The sequence below is a fragment of the Colobus angolensis genome, unplaced genomic scaffold (assembly GCF_000951035.1).
Source record: "Colobus angolensis palliatus isolate OR3802 unplaced genomic scaffold, Cang.pa_1.0 Scaffold16, whole genome shotgun sequence".
Lineage (NCBI taxonomy): Eukaryota > Metazoa > Chordata > Mammalia > Primates > Cercopithecidae > Colobus > Colobus angolensis.
In genome coordinates this window covers 5,942,219-5,959,579 of record NW_012114710.1, presented here as the reverse complement: position 1 = coordinate 5,959,579, position 17,361 = coordinate 5,942,219, and the positions used below count along the sequence as shown (strand labels likewise).

The 17,361-nt window shown below is 37.1% G+C and overlaps 1 protein-coding gene across 1 annotated transcript in view; it reads left to right on the top strand.

Moving 5' to 3' along the window:
• LRRC69 (leucine rich repeat containing 69) overlaps positions 1–17,361 on the top strand; it is a 108,238-nt gene that overhangs the window by 68,796 nt on the left and 22,081 nt on the right. Inside the window, exon 6 of the mRNA XM_011937059.1 lies at positions 12,836–12,937. Within this exon, the coding sequence (XP_011792449.1) occupies positions 12,836–12,937 (102 nt within the window). The remainder of the gene's footprint in view (positions 1–12,835; positions 12,938–17,361) is intronic.

Sequence of the window (17,361 nt, the reverse complement as noted above, 5' to 3'; positions counted from 1 at the left end):
ACAACCTGTATTTCTTTCTCTTTTTATCTCAGTCTCTTTCCAAACCTCCTAGGGTTTATTCTCTAACACTAAATGTTTTCTGCTTTTCAACTCCAATTCTTGTGCTATATGTTTATCAGATTTCTGTGATGGATAACATGTGATGATATATGATAGATGACAGAGTAATAGTTGGAAAGAGTCCAGGCCTGGAGGCCTATTTCATTTCTGTTTGCAACAGCTGAAAACTTGTGTGCTACAGTTGATATGGCCCCTCTTCTTTCTGGGCCACTTAAAACAACAGCTTTGGTAACTTGTTCTGAGTTATCTTTTATTCCATGTAATTAACTTAGATGACTTTCTTCCTAATAGATGGAAGAGTTTCAGGGGCAATCCAGTAAAAAGGAAAATTTTCCTTGATTTTCAGACAGTACAATTAATATGTAAAATTGAGGCAAATATTTTGTTAGCTTTTTGCTTTTATCTTCCTGTTTCCCTTTGTCATGTACTAGACAACATTAGGCTGGTACTGACAAGTTTTATAGACTCCTGGTAAAGATGACAAAAGTCCCTGAAAATGTTTGCAAAATGGTATCCTCTGATGTAAGTCTTTATATTTCAAAGAACATTCAGAAATTTCAGGGTATACATGATTCAAGATATGAGAGGTTTGGCAGCTGAGTCCTTTCACATTATTTGAAGGGACCTTAGGAACTGGCTTCTAGCAACAGATCTTTCCTTAATTCGTGTCCCTAGGAAGCAGGAGTACCTGAGAGGTGACCCTGGGACAAGATTGGCAGGGGGCCATTGCAGTTTCATTCCTGGATGTTCATGCGTACAGGATTTTCACTACCCTGAATGCTCTTTCTTCTTCTGTATGATTTCTCCTTGACTTTTAAGGTTCAGATGAAACATTTTCCCTATGTAAACTTGGCAGAGTTCTGCTAATTCACCTAGCTTTTACATTCTGCATCTGTAAACAGAAGCTAATAATATCCTCTTCACTGAGGATTAAATGAGAACTGGGATTGGAACCCATGTTTAGCTAACTCCAAAGTCATTGCACTTAAACATTGTATTAAGCTGTTCTTGCATTGCTATAAATAAATACCTGAACCAGGGTAATTTATAAAGAAAAGCAGTTTTATTGACTTGCAGTTGAGCAGGGTGTACAGGAAGCATAGAGTGCTTCTGCTTCTGGAGAGGCCTCAGAAAGCTTTCAATTGTGGTGGAAAGCAAAGGGGGAGCGGTTGTCTCACATGGCAGGAGCAGAAGCAAGAGAGAAAGAGCAAGAGGGAAGGTGCAACATACTTTTAAACAACCAAATGTCATGAGAACTCACCATCATGAGAAAAGCACCAAGAGAGATGTTGCTAAACCATTCATGAGAAACATCTCCATGATCCAGTCACCTCCCACCAAGTCCCACCTCCAACACTGGGGATTACAATTCTATATGAGATTTGGGCAGAGATACAGATTCATAACATATCAAACATAATGCTCAAGATATTTTAAGCTACTACCCACTTTGTTTTTTCGTAATCTACCATTTGTATAGCAAACATTCTTTCTAAAGATACCCTTATTATCTGCATTGGTCTTTTGACCCTAGGCATTCACTACCTTTTATTGATAAATATTATTTTTTGGTATGGATAACTGAGCATTTGTTGAAAAATATTTATTGAACCACATTTATGTATTAAACTTATACTAGATCAGGAGATACAAAGAATAAAAATCATTCTTATGAAGGGATTCAAAGACAATGTGAGATGGTCTTGTAAAAAGTAACATTGAATTGTAAATTGGGATATTACAATGCAATGTGGTATGTGTAGGTCTACAGCTTGAAACTAGGATTTTCTGTTTCCAACAGAATGTTAAGCTTTTGAAAGCAGGAACCAGTCTTCTACTTCATTCAACTTTTTCATTATTTTTAGCTTAGTATCCTGTTCTTGGTAGGTGTCAGGATTTATCAATATATTTATTGATTTGCTTTAGTAAAATAGAAACTCTCTATTATATATTAGTTACTTGTTGCTGTGTAACATATTATCCCAAAACTGAGCTGCTTAAAGCATCAGAGATTTGTTACTTCACACAGGTTCTGAGGATTAGGAATCTGAGAGTGTCTGAACTGGATGGTTCTAGCTCAAGGTCTCTCGTGAGTTGTAATCAAGTTGTCAGCTGGAATTGCAGTCATCTGAAGGCTTGACTGGAGCTGGAGGATCTGCTTCCAAGATGGCTTACTCACATGGCTTTTGGCAGAAGACCCCAGATTCTTACAATGTAGGCTTCTTGATAGAGCTACCCGAATATTCTTACATCATGGCAGCTGGCTTCCTCACAAAGAAGAGAGAATAAGCAGGAATTGCAATGCCTTTTATGGTCCAATCTCTGAAGTTGTACACATCACTTCTGCTTTATTCTATTCATTAGAAGTGAGTCACTAAGTCCAGTACACACTCAAGGGGAGGAGAATTAGGCTCTACTTCTTAAAGGAACAGTAACAAATAATTTGTGGATATATCTTAAAGTTACCACAGTGCACTAACAACACAAAATGTACTCTATCATTATTTTCTTTCTGAGCTTTGTAGACTGAGGGAAAAGCTTCAGAAAATATATAGAAAGATGAAGGCAGAGAAAATAAAGAGGGACTGGGAGAATGCACAGGAGTTTAGAGGGAATGAGGGTCTGGCATAGGGCAAAGAATCTACACAACCTGTGGATGTTATGTTCTAATGTCTTAGGTATTCATAACAAGGGGGCTAAAGAGAATGACGGTGAGAGATGGAAGTGGGGAAAGAATGAAGAACAAAATAACTGAGAGAAAACAAGGGTAATTGTGTAGAAAGTGAAAGGACAAGAGAAGAAAATAAAATAAAATACCTCTTAAGAAAAATACTCTGGAATCAGTCAAAAGCTGTTGCCCAGTTGTGAAGCAAATAAGTCCATTGGAACTGTCCAGAGGGGCTATTTTCTAAAATCTTTATTGTGTAGTATCTGAGTATGACTATCTGAGACATTTTTATGGTGATTCAGGTGCCAATGCTGAAGACAATGAATTAAGATTCAAGAGTAGAACAATTTATAATTATTTTAAAGAAATTATATGGAGAAATGGGGAAAGGATTCCCTATTTAATAAATGGTGCTGGGAAAATTGGCTAGCCATAAGTAGAAAGCTGAAACTGGATCCTTTCCTTACTCCTTATACGAAGATTAATTCAAGATGGATTAGAGACTTAAATGTTAGACCTAATACCATAAAAACCCTAGAAGAAAACCTAGGTAGTACCATTCAGGACATAGGCATGGGCAAGGACTTCATGTCTAAAACACCAAAAGCAACGGCAGCAAAAGCCAAAATTGACAAATGGGATCTCATTAAACTAAAGAGCTTCTGCACAGCAAAAGAAACTACCATCAGAGTGAACAGGCAACCTACAGAATGGGAGAAAATTTTTGCAATCTACTCGTCTGACAAAGGGCTAATATCCAGAATCTACAAAGAACTCAAACAAATATACAAGAAAAAAACAAACAACCCCATCAAAAAGTGGGGAAAGGATATGAACAGACATTTCTCAAAAGAAGACATTCATGCAGCCAACAGACACATGAAAAAATGCTCATCATCACTCGCCATCAGAGAAATGCAAATCAAAACCACAATGAGATACCATCTCACACCAGTTAGAATGGCCATCATTAAAAAATCAGGAAACAACAAGTGTTGGAGAGGATGTGGAGAAATAGGAACACTTTTACACTGTTGGTGGGATTGTAAACTAGTTCAACCATTATGGAAAACAGTATGGCGATTCCTCAAGGATCTAGATCTAGATGTACCATATGACCCAGCCATCCCACTACTGGGTATATACCCAAAGGATTATAAATTATTCTACTACAAAGACACATGCACACGTATGTTTATTGCGGCACTATTCACAATAGCAAAGACTTGGAATCAACCCAAATGTCCATCTGTGACAGACTGGATTAAGAAAATGTGGCACATATACACCATGGAATACTATGCAGCCATAAAAAAGGATGAGTTTGCGTCCTTTGTAGGGACATGGATGCAGCTGGAAACCATCATTCTTAGCAAACTATCACAAGAAGAGAAAACCAAACACCACATGTTCTCACTCATAGGTGGGAACTGAACAATGAGATCACTTGGACTCGGGAAGGGGAACATCACACACTGGGCTTATCATGGGGAGGGGGGAGGGGGGAGGGATTGCATTGGGGAGTTATACCTGATATAAATGATGAATTGATGGGTGCTGACGAGTTGATGGGTGCAGCACACCAACATGGCACAAGTATACATATGTAACAAACCTGCACGTTATGCACATGTACCCTAGAACTTAAAGTATAATAAAAAAAAAAAAAAGAAATTATATGGAGAAAAAAAGATAAGAATTGCTAGAAGTTTTTTGTATAAATGATTTAGAAATAAAGTTGTTATCAGAGATAATAATTATATAACTGAAGAGTCATTGCTGGGCAAATTATGAACACATTTGGGCTATGAAAAGTGAAATACAAATGTGTGATGAAACCAAGGCAAGGTGGAATTAAAATTCCATCCTCCCTCATTCTCCTCCTAATTACTTAGTGGGGGAGAGAAAGTATTGAAGTCATTCATCTTTTGTCATACACATATAGAGAAATGTCATTATAATATTGTGGCATGTTTAGATATCAGAGATACAACATGTGGAACTGACATAACATACATGCAAACTAAGTGGTCAGATAGATTTATTGCTTTAGTTATGTAGGACAGTTACACAAAGACAATTTATATGACCAGGATATTATTTAGAAGGAAAAGAGAAAGACTCATACAAATAAACTGGCAAAACTTAAGAGACATTGTAGGGTTTAGATAATGCAAAGAGTTAATAGGAAGAGGCGTACCTTAGAAACATCAGTAGGAGAAAGAAGCAGTTGATGAATGGAATTCGGCATATGATTTAACTTGGCAGCAATGGTCCTCATGAGAAGGGAGTGTCTAAAATAAGGTAAGTTCAGGGGATCTAACTAGATTGTTAAAAAGCAGAGTACAGACTTTAAAGATAGTCATTGGAGGCCCAAAATGGGGATTTTTGTCTTACTCTTTAGCATGAACTCACCTAAGAAGAAAGAATGATGATGATTTTTTACATAAAATATGAAAAAATAAAAGACTATCAAGCACATTTTGTTATTTGACAAGCACATTTTCCTTCACATTAGGGGACCTATTTTTGGTCTATTTTCCGACATTTACATGAAGAAAGGGTTTTCTAGTATTTCTTTTGGCTATAAAAATAGTTTTCTGAATTGGAAAATTTAGGAAAATATGAAAGTGCATAAAATAAATTACAACTATACAACCCATTGACAACTGTTAATACTTTAGCACATTTCTATGTTTTGTTTTAATATTTATGATTTAAAAGATATTTTTTAAAAAGTTTTGCATACTACTTACTTTACTCAATATCATAACAGGACAATTTTGTCATTAAAAATCTCTTGTAAACATCATTAAATTTATTACCTTTTAAATTTTTAATAAATTTTAAGGGGCACAGGATATTTAATCCTAATATTTACTAAAACGTTATAACACAAAATAGAAAATAAATGATACATGTTTAAATTATTAATGGTTGAAACTGTTGACTACCTACTGTGATAGTAACAGCTAATACTCATTATTTACTATGCCACAGGAACTGTTCTAAGTACTTTGTATGGATTATGTCATTTAACAATTATATTAACCATTATGAGGAACTTATAATTCTTATTCCCATTTTACTTAAAGAGGTTTAGTAATATGGCTCAAGTTTTCACAACTAGTAAGTATGGAGCTGAAATCCAAACAAGGCAATTTGACTCCCAAGTCCATCTTTCTAAATCTATACATATTGCATTATATGTTTAAGCTTTGCATTAGGAACTGGAGACAGAATGATAAGGAAACCATAGAGTGTCTGCTCTTTCTGAGATGTCGTGTGTAGAGAAACAATTGTTACCAAATAATTAACATTTTAAATGTATAATTACAAACTGAAATCAGCGCACTAAACGAAAGGAACATAGATCCATGATAGACAACAGGAGCCTGACTAAATAAGTAAACTGGGGAAGGCTTCCTGGAGGAGGTGACACAAGCTGACAGCTGAAGAATGAATAACAATCAGTGAGGTAAAGGGGAAAGATACATTCCAGACAGAGGGAATAGCATGCGGAAAGGCCCTAGGGTGAGAGGGAACATGAATGTTCAGAAAACTAGAAGAAATTCAGTGTGACTGGTGCTCACAGATTGTATGGGAGCAGGCTGTGGCCCAGGAATGTAGGGCTTGCTAAGGATTTTGAACTTCAAGGACAATGGAAATCTCAAAGAGTTTTATGTAGGTGGTGACATAATCAGATTTATTTTGAAAAGATCTTTCCATCTGAAGAATGGCAGACATACTAGAGAGAGGCCAGAGGGTATGTGGGGTGGATTTCTGATAGACTTTTGCTGAAGTCAAATAAGAGATGAAGATAACCTGGCCTAAGGTAGTGGCAGGAAAGGTGGAAAGACCTGAACATATTTAATAAATATTTAACAGGTAAATTTGAAAATGGTGATGGAGTTAGTATGTTTTCTATGGGCTGAGATAGACAATACTATAAGAAGACCAAAGACCAAAATTTAGGAGGGCGGATCATGAGTTCAATCTTGGAAACAGTGAGTTTGACATGTGAATATTTTGAGTATATAGTTGCCTATTGAGTGTGGAACCAGAGTTTTTGCCATAGAGATTTAATCAATTTGATGAATATGGGTTAAAAAAAAAAAAAAGAAGATAAAGTGAAAAGAGAATGTAGTGGGCTTTGGGGAGCACTATTTTACGGCTGGGCAAAGATTTATGAGTTAGCAAGGAATATTTAGTTAGAAGAGCGTGTTAACTAGATTGGAATTGTTGGCAACCACTGAGGGTATACTTGAAGTTGGTGATGATGAATTTATGGCGATTCTTGTCTGCCCTGAGGTGTGACTCTGCCAACAGCAACACAGAGGCAAGGAAGCCTGGTGGCAAGAATGACCCAGAAAGGTTTTGTAAGATATGTGAAATGAGAAGGTTAAGTGTCAGAGGATTCAGGCATATGATAACATAATTTAACATTCATTTTTTTTTTAACATAGAAAAGGGTTTTTTTTTTTAAAAAAAAAAGGCTTGGCACGTGGCTTACACCTGTAACCTCAGCACTTTCAGAGGTCGAATTGGATGAATCGCTTGAGCTTAGGAGTTCGAGACCTGGGCAATATGGTGAAACCCCGTGTCTGCCAAAAATACCAAAAATTAGCTGGGTAGGGTGGCATGTACCTGTAGTCCCAGCTACCTGGGAGACTGAGGTGGGAGAATAGCTTGAGTCCAGGAGGTAGAGGCTGCAGTGAGCTGAGATCATACCACTGCACTTCAGCCTGGGTGACAGAGTAAAATTACCCCACCTGCCCAACCCCCCCACACAATTTAAATAGTTCTGAGAAATATCTTTTATGCACAAACATTTGTTTCTTTTAAATGTTTCTTTTGGAGAAATTCCTATAAGAATTACTCAAAGAGTAAGAATAACTTTCAGCCTTTTAAATGACATTGCTAATTTGTTTCCAGATTCCCCTAATCTTGTTTGCGTGAGGGCAGTGGCTGTTCCAATTTTTATTCTTTGTGTTTTGACAGGCTAAAAGAATGTATCCTTCAAATTCTTCTTTCTTTCTTACTGTCTTTCAGCTGCTGTGTCATGAGTAATTTTCTTCGGTTAAGGTGCATATCTCACACACATATGAGAAGGTCTTCATGTTGCTTTGGAACAACAAAGAAAACTTTCTGGTTATTGAATCTTTGGGTCATAAGTACGTCCCTTCTCAAACCACTAAAGATCTTACTCCATTTTGTTGTGATGTCTTATGATATGGACAAAACTGATAGCAAATTGTTCCAAGAAAGGGAAATGCAAAGGTCCCAAGGTGGAGAATGCTTGGGAAGAAAGCCAATGTTACCACAGTGGAAAGAGACAGAGAGAAGTGGAGAAAGAGTGAGAGAGAAAGTACTGGGAAATGAGGCTGAAGAGATAGTGAAGAATCCAAATCATAACCAAGTCCTGTAAGCCAGGGTGAGGAGTGTGCATTTCATTTTGAGTGAGATGAGAAACCACTGGGTGGTTGTAAGTGGGGGAGTGAAGTGGTGTGATTTGCATTGTAAAGCAATTGCATGGTTAGGGTTGGCACACACAGGCGGAGTGGAAGTAGAGGCCTCTTCGGGCTACTGGTTCTCAGGTAGTTCAAGGGCAGAAATGGAGTCTAAAGCAGGCATGAGGTGGGGACTGTGCAGTGACACAAATAAGCCCTTCCAGATCAGTTATTTCTATGCTGATGTTTAAATGGAAAAGCCCGAAGAGGACTCTCCCTTCGGCTTTAAGGCCCAGGGTACTGGGCGGCGCAGGGCCTGGACTTGGGGGCCTTCGACTGCTTCTCCCTGACTAGAATGAGGAAGGTCTCAGCATCTCTCTCTCTCTGTCTCTCTCTGTCTCTCTCTCTCTGTCTCTCTCTGCCTCTCTCTCTCTCTCTCTCTCTCTTTCTCTCTCTCTGTGTGTGTGTGTGTGTGTGTGTGTGTGTTTATAGCCTGGGAGTTTAGTTGCTTGGCTCTTAGCCTCTTCTCTTCAGCTCCCTCTAAGGATCTTCTCTTGGGACAAGTATTCAGCAGATGCTGAAGGATTATGACTCTAGGTAACTTTCTGACTATTTTCCCTCCTTTTCATGCAGGGTGTGTGAGAGAGGGGTTCCCAGTACAGATTATTTGGCTTTCTTATGTTCAAATGATATCATCAGCCTAATTGCTCTACAATTCTGATTAGATATCAAATTTATCATACGATTTCTTGAATTTCACATTCGTCATAAATAGTATTCATATCCTTTTTTAGAGTTATTAATTAAATCTAAGATTTGGATGCCTTAGCCCCCACACTTGAATCTTATCCTCCCTCCCTGAAACTGGACCTTAAGCCTATTTAGGAATCCCAGTTCTCATTAAAGAGTAACCCTGTGAATTTTGAGATGCTTTGAAGAGTGCACAGTAATTTGTCATACTGTACTTATTTGTTCTATTTTTGAGTCCATGTGAAATCTCAGCTTCCTCCCTCACCCCCAGTTTACTTTATAAATGCTCCTGCGAATCTAGTCCCCTTCTGATCTCCCTCATTACTTTGGGCTAGTCTGAAGCAACAGAAGGACTTGCTAAATTTATATATTCTTCCTGAGGCGTGGGGCTTTGTGCGAACAATTGTAAACATTTACCAAGTCTGGAGAAGAAAGCCTTCACAAATCTTGAGTGTGCAGGGAGAAGCAAATGTGTCTGGGGTTTCTGAGAAGATATTTGTTTATTCATAAATCATTTATTAAACATCAGCTCTGTACTAGGCACTGAATTTTGAGCTTGCATTAGTCACATAAGTCATAGTTTTTAAAGAGACCAAAGCCTGATAGATGAAGATAGACTTTTCAACAATGATTGTCTCAGAGTATTTATAGGTAATATGATTCATTTATATACCAGGCCCAATGAGGAGACAAGAAAACATTTGATAGAGGTTGGAGAAGCTTAGAGGGGTGACATTTTAGTTTTGAAGAGATGATCCAGGTGTAGGATGAGTTAAAAGGGTATGGCATGAGTCATAACTGTGAGATAAGACACAGGCCTGTCATGAGACCTCTAAGTACCTCTGAAAGCTTAAAAGGGTAAAGATGGTGCTTATTAGGATATATCGTTGGAGAGTCAGCCAAGGAGAGCCAAGTATGACATATGAGGGCTTTGAATTTATCCTATGGACAAAAGAGAACCTTGAAAGGTTTTAAGCAAGGTTGGTTATATGACCAAATTTTCCTTTCAGAAAACCATTTCTTCTGCAAAAGTTTGCACTGAGATGAATTCAAGTACCATTGCAATAACTCACATAAGACAAAGGCCTCCAATGAAGGTGGGGTGGGTAGTGGGTCGGGCCAGGAGTAGGAGAAGATTGTGTGGGGGTGGTGAGGATGTGGATGGGATGGAAGGTGTAAATAGAGGTTTCCAAGTCTGGAGAAGAAGGCCTTCTTTTTCCTTAAGAAGGTAGAATTGACAGGACATGGTGAGAGACTCAAAGTGGGTGAGGAGAAAAAGGAAAAAGCATAATTTGGGGGAAAACATGAGTTTAGGCTTAGAATTTAGAACTTTAGGTGCCTATGGAACTTCCAGCTGGAGAGGTCCATTGGACAGCCAAATATTTGAGACCATTACTCAGGAAGGCAGTTGACAGACATCTTAGCCTCAAAGTTCCTTGAATCCTTCATTTTAAGGAGCTTCCTCAGTCTTCACTTCAGCAAACCATATCTACAGTCAAATGTAGATCTTGACGTCACCTTCACATGCTCTAAATTTGAAGAATTAAGGTCTGGTATGGCAATTTGACCACTGGTTCCTTCTATGTTCAAGCTATATTGCTTTATATCCATATCTTTTACTTAATGACTCAATGACATGAAGTCACTCAATGAGTCATTAAGTCAAAGTCATTGGGACTTCATGTCTTGCCACATCTTCTTTTATCCTAGTCCATCAGAGCTGGTATTGTTATTCCTTTCTGTAACCAGTCTGGACTGAAAAGGAGCAGTCCTGCCCTTTAATATTCAGTACACACAACTTGCTCATTCTTCTACTTTCTGACATACTTATGCTGCAAACTCTTTATGTTAGATCTGGGAAGCTGAATGCTAAAGGGAAGCACATAATTGTGCAGACAGGGGCCACCACTAATGTGTAGATTATAGTGGTTCCCTCAGCACTTCTGTATAACGTATTTATGTGGTTCTGTCCAGGTTCCTTTACTGAAAACTGTGGGACATTTCAAACCTTCACTGCTTTCTTCCTGTCTCCATTCACACTGATACCCTACCTCCAAACTTAACTGACATATGATCTTATTCTCTGCTTCAAACAGTTGAAAGGACTCTGTCTGATTCCTTCAACCATCCAGTGTCTTCAAACTTATCCAGGGGTTCACTTAAATGCCTTTTCCTCTGGTCACAAAGGACAAGATAATTAAAATATATTAATATTCTAAGATCATTCTGTGTCCTTCACCTGCTCATTTCTGTTTTACTTATTCCTTCTTTCTCCTCTACATTAATCTCTCTGTATTGGTTTTTTTCTTAGAGGACTTGGAGTTTAGTATAAATTATGGAATGATATCCTTTAGGACAAAAAAGGGAAAAATGGTGGTTATATAGAATGAAGCACAAGGAATAACCCTTCTCATTTCAGCACACCGAGTACTGACTTAGAACTGCCATTGGGTTCAACTCTCTAGGTTGTGCCCTTGAGATGGTTAACATAAGAAATTGAATTAAGAAAATTAGAATGTCTGTTTTGAGACCAGGACTCAAGGTGATGCCAACATAGACTTGAGCTTTGTATTTTATTTAAACATCTGCCTGTGTTATGTAAGCTTTCCTGTACTTTTGAAACCTAATGATGTGATATCCCAGATGTTTAAAATCAGTTATTTTTAATTTGTTGCATGCTTGCTATGTTTCAAATTCTGGGCTCAAATTATGGAAATATCTCTAAATTCCCTATAAATGTTGTGAGATGCAGTGGTGTGGAGCCACCTCACCCAGGCTTGCAAGAGCTAATTTTGCACATCCCTTCCCAAACTCTGTGTTCAGTGAATCAGCTATAGCAGGACAATTTACACTGTGGGGTCAACACTCACTGCAAATTGAGGCTTTTTATTTCTTCATTTCAAGGACCTGGTTTACCAGCATGCTACTTAAGATAGGTCATATGTTCCCATTTTACAGCTGAAATTTAGGTTCATAGAAATAACTCCCTAAATTAGGTTAACTGCGAAAGCTACATGGGTTTTTGGAAGGCAAGACAAATATTCTGTAAGAGAGTAAGACATTGTCTTGTCTCTTCTTATTCTCTTCTTAATCTTTTCTTTTTCTACTGAAGTTGTAGAGTGCAATTGGATTTAGACTTTCTCCATAGAAGTTTAAATATCCTTGTGAACTGTATATCTTCCATCTTCTGTTTTTGTTTGTTTGTTTGTTTTTGTTTTTGTTTTTTTTGTGAGACAGAGTCTCACTCTGTCGCCCAGGCTGGAGTGCAGTGGCACAATCTTGTCTCAGTGCAACCTCCGCCTCTGGGTTCAAAGGATTCTCCTGCCTCAGCTTCCCGAGTAGCTGGGATTATGGGCATGCACGACCACACCTGGCTAATTTTTGTATTTTTAGTAGTATTTTCAAGGTCCCTAATAAGTTATGATGTGAACATTTTAATGTTCTTATATTTCTTTTACTTTTCTCATTTAACAAATGGATCATAAGGTAGTCTTTGAGATCTAGAGGTTGATGTCTGTTAGGATGTTATTTTTTGTTATGCTTGGTTTTCTGATAAATATATTTGCAAAATGTTCCCAGCACTCAATTTATTAATGCTTGTTCTATTGCTAACCAGTTCTATAACCCTAAACAAGTTTTCTCAATTGTTCAGGATGGGGATATGACCAGTGACCCCTAAGGTCATGGCCATTCATGACACTATTAAAATTCTTATGCTTCTGATCAGTAGAGTATGCCCTAAGGTGCCCCTAAATTACTTTATTTACGACTTAAATCCACATTAGTATTTACTGTGGAGTTTTAGTCCTAAATAAAGTAATTTCAGTTTAATTATATTAATGATGTAGCTTTAAGAGGTAGTTTCATTATTTTGTTGTGCAATGAGGTTTTTATTTTGTTTGAAAAGTTTCAGGATCTGAAGCTGAGGGAATTCTACTGTGAGGGAAACCCACTGTTCCTGCAGCAACCAGTGATTTCTACACAAAGGGAGAACGTCTGGAGTCTACAGGTGAAGGCTTACCTCATTCACTTAAATCTTCAAGCTAAAGCCACAATTTAAATTTTAAAGCATTTTCTTTTAAAACATTCTTGCCAAGCCAGCAAATGATTAATGTAATCCTAGTCCATTGGCAATGTGGATCCTATACATAATCTTTTTGACTTGCTTAGAGAATCCAATGAAATCCTAAGTCACTCTGATTCCCAGAGTGACTTACTTCAGAGAATGGAAATATTTTGTAGAATGAATAAAAGAGAGAAATTTATTTTCACTTTAGCTTTTTCAGTGTTATTTAAAGATGTATTGATTTGTTCTTAGTGGAGTCTTTACCTCTTTCCCTCCCTTTTTGCTTGTCTCTATCCCTAGTGGATGAATGAATATGATCCAGAAACTGTGTTCACTTCAGCAAAACAAGTTAATGGTATTAAAAGAAGGAACAGGAAAGCATATTAGAGGACTCTTTGTAATAGCCAAGTCAGAGATCACAGATCCTTCCACATTTGACTGTGATTCTCCATCATGAATTTAGATTTCAGAGATCCATTTGGATCTGTAGCTAATGTGCAGGATTGTCATTAAGACTTTTAGGATTTGTATGGGATCAACTTTCCTGGCTGCAGGAAACAACCAATCTTGTCCAGTGGCTTACTTTTTCTTAAAATTAAATTATTGTATGAATAATACCTGTTTATTATAGAAAACAATAAAATACAGATGAGCAATGAAGAAAATCAAAATTTCTTATACTGAAGTTTCTTATTACAAAAGTAATATAAGCTCCTTTAGAGACATTGAGGGGAAAAAAGCCAATAGAAGTTAATAAAAATACTAAGAAATCAGGTTGGGCGTGGTGGCTCACACTTGTAATCCCAGCACTTTGGGAGGCTGAGGCAGGTGGATCACCAGGTCAGCAGATCGAGGCCATCCTGGCTAACATGGTGAAACCCCGTCTGTACTAAAAATACAAAAAAATTATCCGGGCACGGTGGCAGGTGCCTGTAGTCCTAGCTACTCGGGAGGCTGAGGCAGGAGAATGGCGTGAACCCAAGATCGCACCACTGCACTCCAGCCTCAGCAACAGAGCGAGATTCTGTCTAAAAACAAAACAAAACAAAACTAAGAAATCAAATTAATACTCTTCTCTATCACATTTATTCTTTTAGAATTTTTTATGCTTTCAGAATATTTTTGTAATTAAAGATAAAGATGAGTTCAAACTCTATACACTATATAGAGTTGTTTTTCCACTCAATTATTGTGAATAGCTTTCCAATCAGTAAAACAAAACAAAATAAAACCAGACCATGACATCTTTTTTGATAAATACATCGTATTCTGTATATGATAATATCATAATATTTTTAACTATTTCCCCACTGTTGGATGTTTAAATTATTAATAATATTCTGGCCTTTTGGCCTTTATGAACAAAGATACAAGGCTGGGCACAGTATCTCATGCCTGAAGCCCCAGCACTTTGAGAGGTCGTGGCAGGAGGATTGCTTGAGCCCAGGAGTTTGAGACCAGCCTGGCCAACAGACTGAGACCCCATCTCTACAAAATTTTAAAAACCTTAGCCAGGCATGGCGGTGTGTGCCTGTGGTCTCAACTATTCAGGAGGCTGAGGTGAGAGGATTCCTTGAGCCCAGTAGGTTGAGTCTGCAATGAGTCGGGTTCCTGCTACTCCACTCCAGCCTGGGCAACAGAGAAAGATCCTGTCTCCAAAAACCCCCCAAAGTCAAAAAGCAGCAACAACAAAACGCAAAGTGATAGTGACCATTCTCATAGTAAATTTCTAGTTCCTGTGCATATTATCCCTAAAAATGTAACTGCTGCCCCAAAGAACTGACATCTTGTAAAGTTTGATTTACTTTTTTCAGATTCCCTTTCACAGAATATTTTCACAAACAGCATTATTTCCCACTCTTCTGTAACAGAAAAACATCTTATTTGAAATTGAATTTTAAATGATTTGAGTAACTGTTGTATTTAATTTTTTACTCCTTTATAACTTATTTTTTCTCCTTTCATCAATCATTTCAGTATAATAATAGTGGCTAATATTTATTTTATGCTTATTATGGACAAGGTACTGTTCTAAGCACTTACACAGGAATAAACTATTTTAGTCCTCTACTAACCCTAAAAAGATAGGTATCATTATTGACCACTTTTTAATAGATAAAGTAATGGAGATCCAGGGAGGTCAAATAACTTATGTGAGGTCACAGAGCTACTAAATGTTGGAACAATGATGCCAGCTTAAGCCGTTGGGTTCCAGAGTCCCAGCTGCAATATTGGTTCAGAAAGGAAATACAGGGAGCTGAGAGAAATGGAGACAGGGTCGTCCTGGGTTGGAGGAGGTTCTGGTTTGTGGAGGAGGCTGAATTAGCAGTTAACCCAATCTGGTAGCTGTCTTACAGAGAGCCTTTGAGGACAAGAACCTTGTCTGTGAGGGCTGTGAATGAGAGAGAATTGTTCTAATTTTCAGAACTGTTGGGTCCAGGAGCACAAACGTTAATTTTTACAATACATTTAGTGGAAGTTGGTATTTTTGCCTGTAATATGTAAATGCTTTGGGTAGTTTTAAGAGTATCTCTGGAATTTTTCTCAGAAAAGTGACTTAAATTGATTTGTACTTAAAGTAAGAGTTATTGCTACTGGGCAATTAGTCAGTGTTACTAATTAAACTACTTGCTGTGTCAAAGAATTCCAGGAACTATGATATGGGTTATGCCTTGGTAAAGATTTTAAAAACTTTACCTCACCTCAGAGATTTATGAAGTAAAATTTAATGCTAATAACTATATTATAGAAAAATTAGCCAGAATATACTGCGTTAGTAGATGCCAGGCTAAATGGTTTACCATTTTTATGTAATTTAATTCTCCAAACTCTATGTGATAGTATTGGAAAAGATCCCAATTTTATAGATGAGGTATTCAAGATCAGGGAAGTTAAGGGTTCACTCAAATGTGATCACACAGCAGATAAATCATAGAGCCAGAATTTACATCTATGTTTGTATTTGTCTCTGACTTTGAATTTTTGCTCTTGATGCTATGTTTTAGTGCCTATCATACACATCATAACACCTGATTATACAGTAGTTCCAAAATGCATCACTCCCGAGGATTCATATTTGTTTTTACATTTTGTATTTTTCACATTATATAATTTTATGTGTATAATTTAATAGCTCAAAAATATGTAGGGAAAAATAGGACATATAAAATTAATTTCATTTGTGATGAATTATAATATAATTAACTTCCAAATATTCTAAGAAAATAGCATATAAGCTATCTAAAAGGAGCAATTTGAGTATTTTGAAATATTTTTATAGACCATTTTGGTCTATAAAAGATTTCTTGACTTTTAAATAACACTGGAATTAGACCATAGTATATTCTCAAAAATTGCATTAAATGCATCTCTAAGAGATGTCCTAAAAGATACTATCGGTCATGCCAATAGTATTTTATTTTATATATACTCATATTTCCAAGTAATAACTTTGTATTTTAATGGTGTATGTTATCCTTCCAAAATAACACATTGGCAACAAGTAAAAGAAAAATATAAATAATAGGTGATGTAAGAGCGGTCAGATATACTGAGTGCAACAAACATGTTTGGGTCCAGAAATCATAAATGGAAAAAGTGATCTATATGAACCTATTTTTAGGTCCTTTGTATTTCAGCAAATGCTTCTGTCATCTGCTATTTTGGGTAGTGAATCCTTATCCATGAGTTTTCTACAGCTTTACAGTAAGACTTGGCCATTGAATTCATGTAACTAAAAGCCTACCTATAAAATCAGTATTTCTTTAAGAATCACAAGCTATGCTCTGCTTAAGTAGTTGGAGAAAGGGTGATAATAAACATCTGATTTAGGCACCCTGGTAATATTAGTGTGAAAGCATGACCTCAGTCATGCAACCACCCAGGAGAATGAGCTTAAGTGGGTAGGAGTTTGTACTGTTGAAGGATCAGACAAATAAGGAATCCATGCTCAGGGCTGTTTACTGTAGAAAGGCAGCTTTCTCGGGTCCTTGTTAATTGGGAGGGATAGGGTAATAGGAAACGGGCACAGCAATTTATAAGATTTTCCTGTTATGTTTTCAGTTTTTAAAGAATTTAATTGGGGTGAATGCGTGAAAGATTATGTGTGTATATATGTATTTTCAAATATTCCTATCAGAGCTTTATGTGGACTACTTCAATACTACTGGGAAATCTTTCACTTTTGTCAGGAAAAAATGTACCAAATAAATCATCCCCAAACATGATTGAAATTTCAAGCAGTGTTTTTGTAACATTTATACAGGACTTCCATGCTACTGACACAAAAAATGGAGAAAATTTAATGGATTCAGGCAAATGTTTATTTATTTTCTTTGGTCAGTGAAGATGTAATTTTATGCATTATG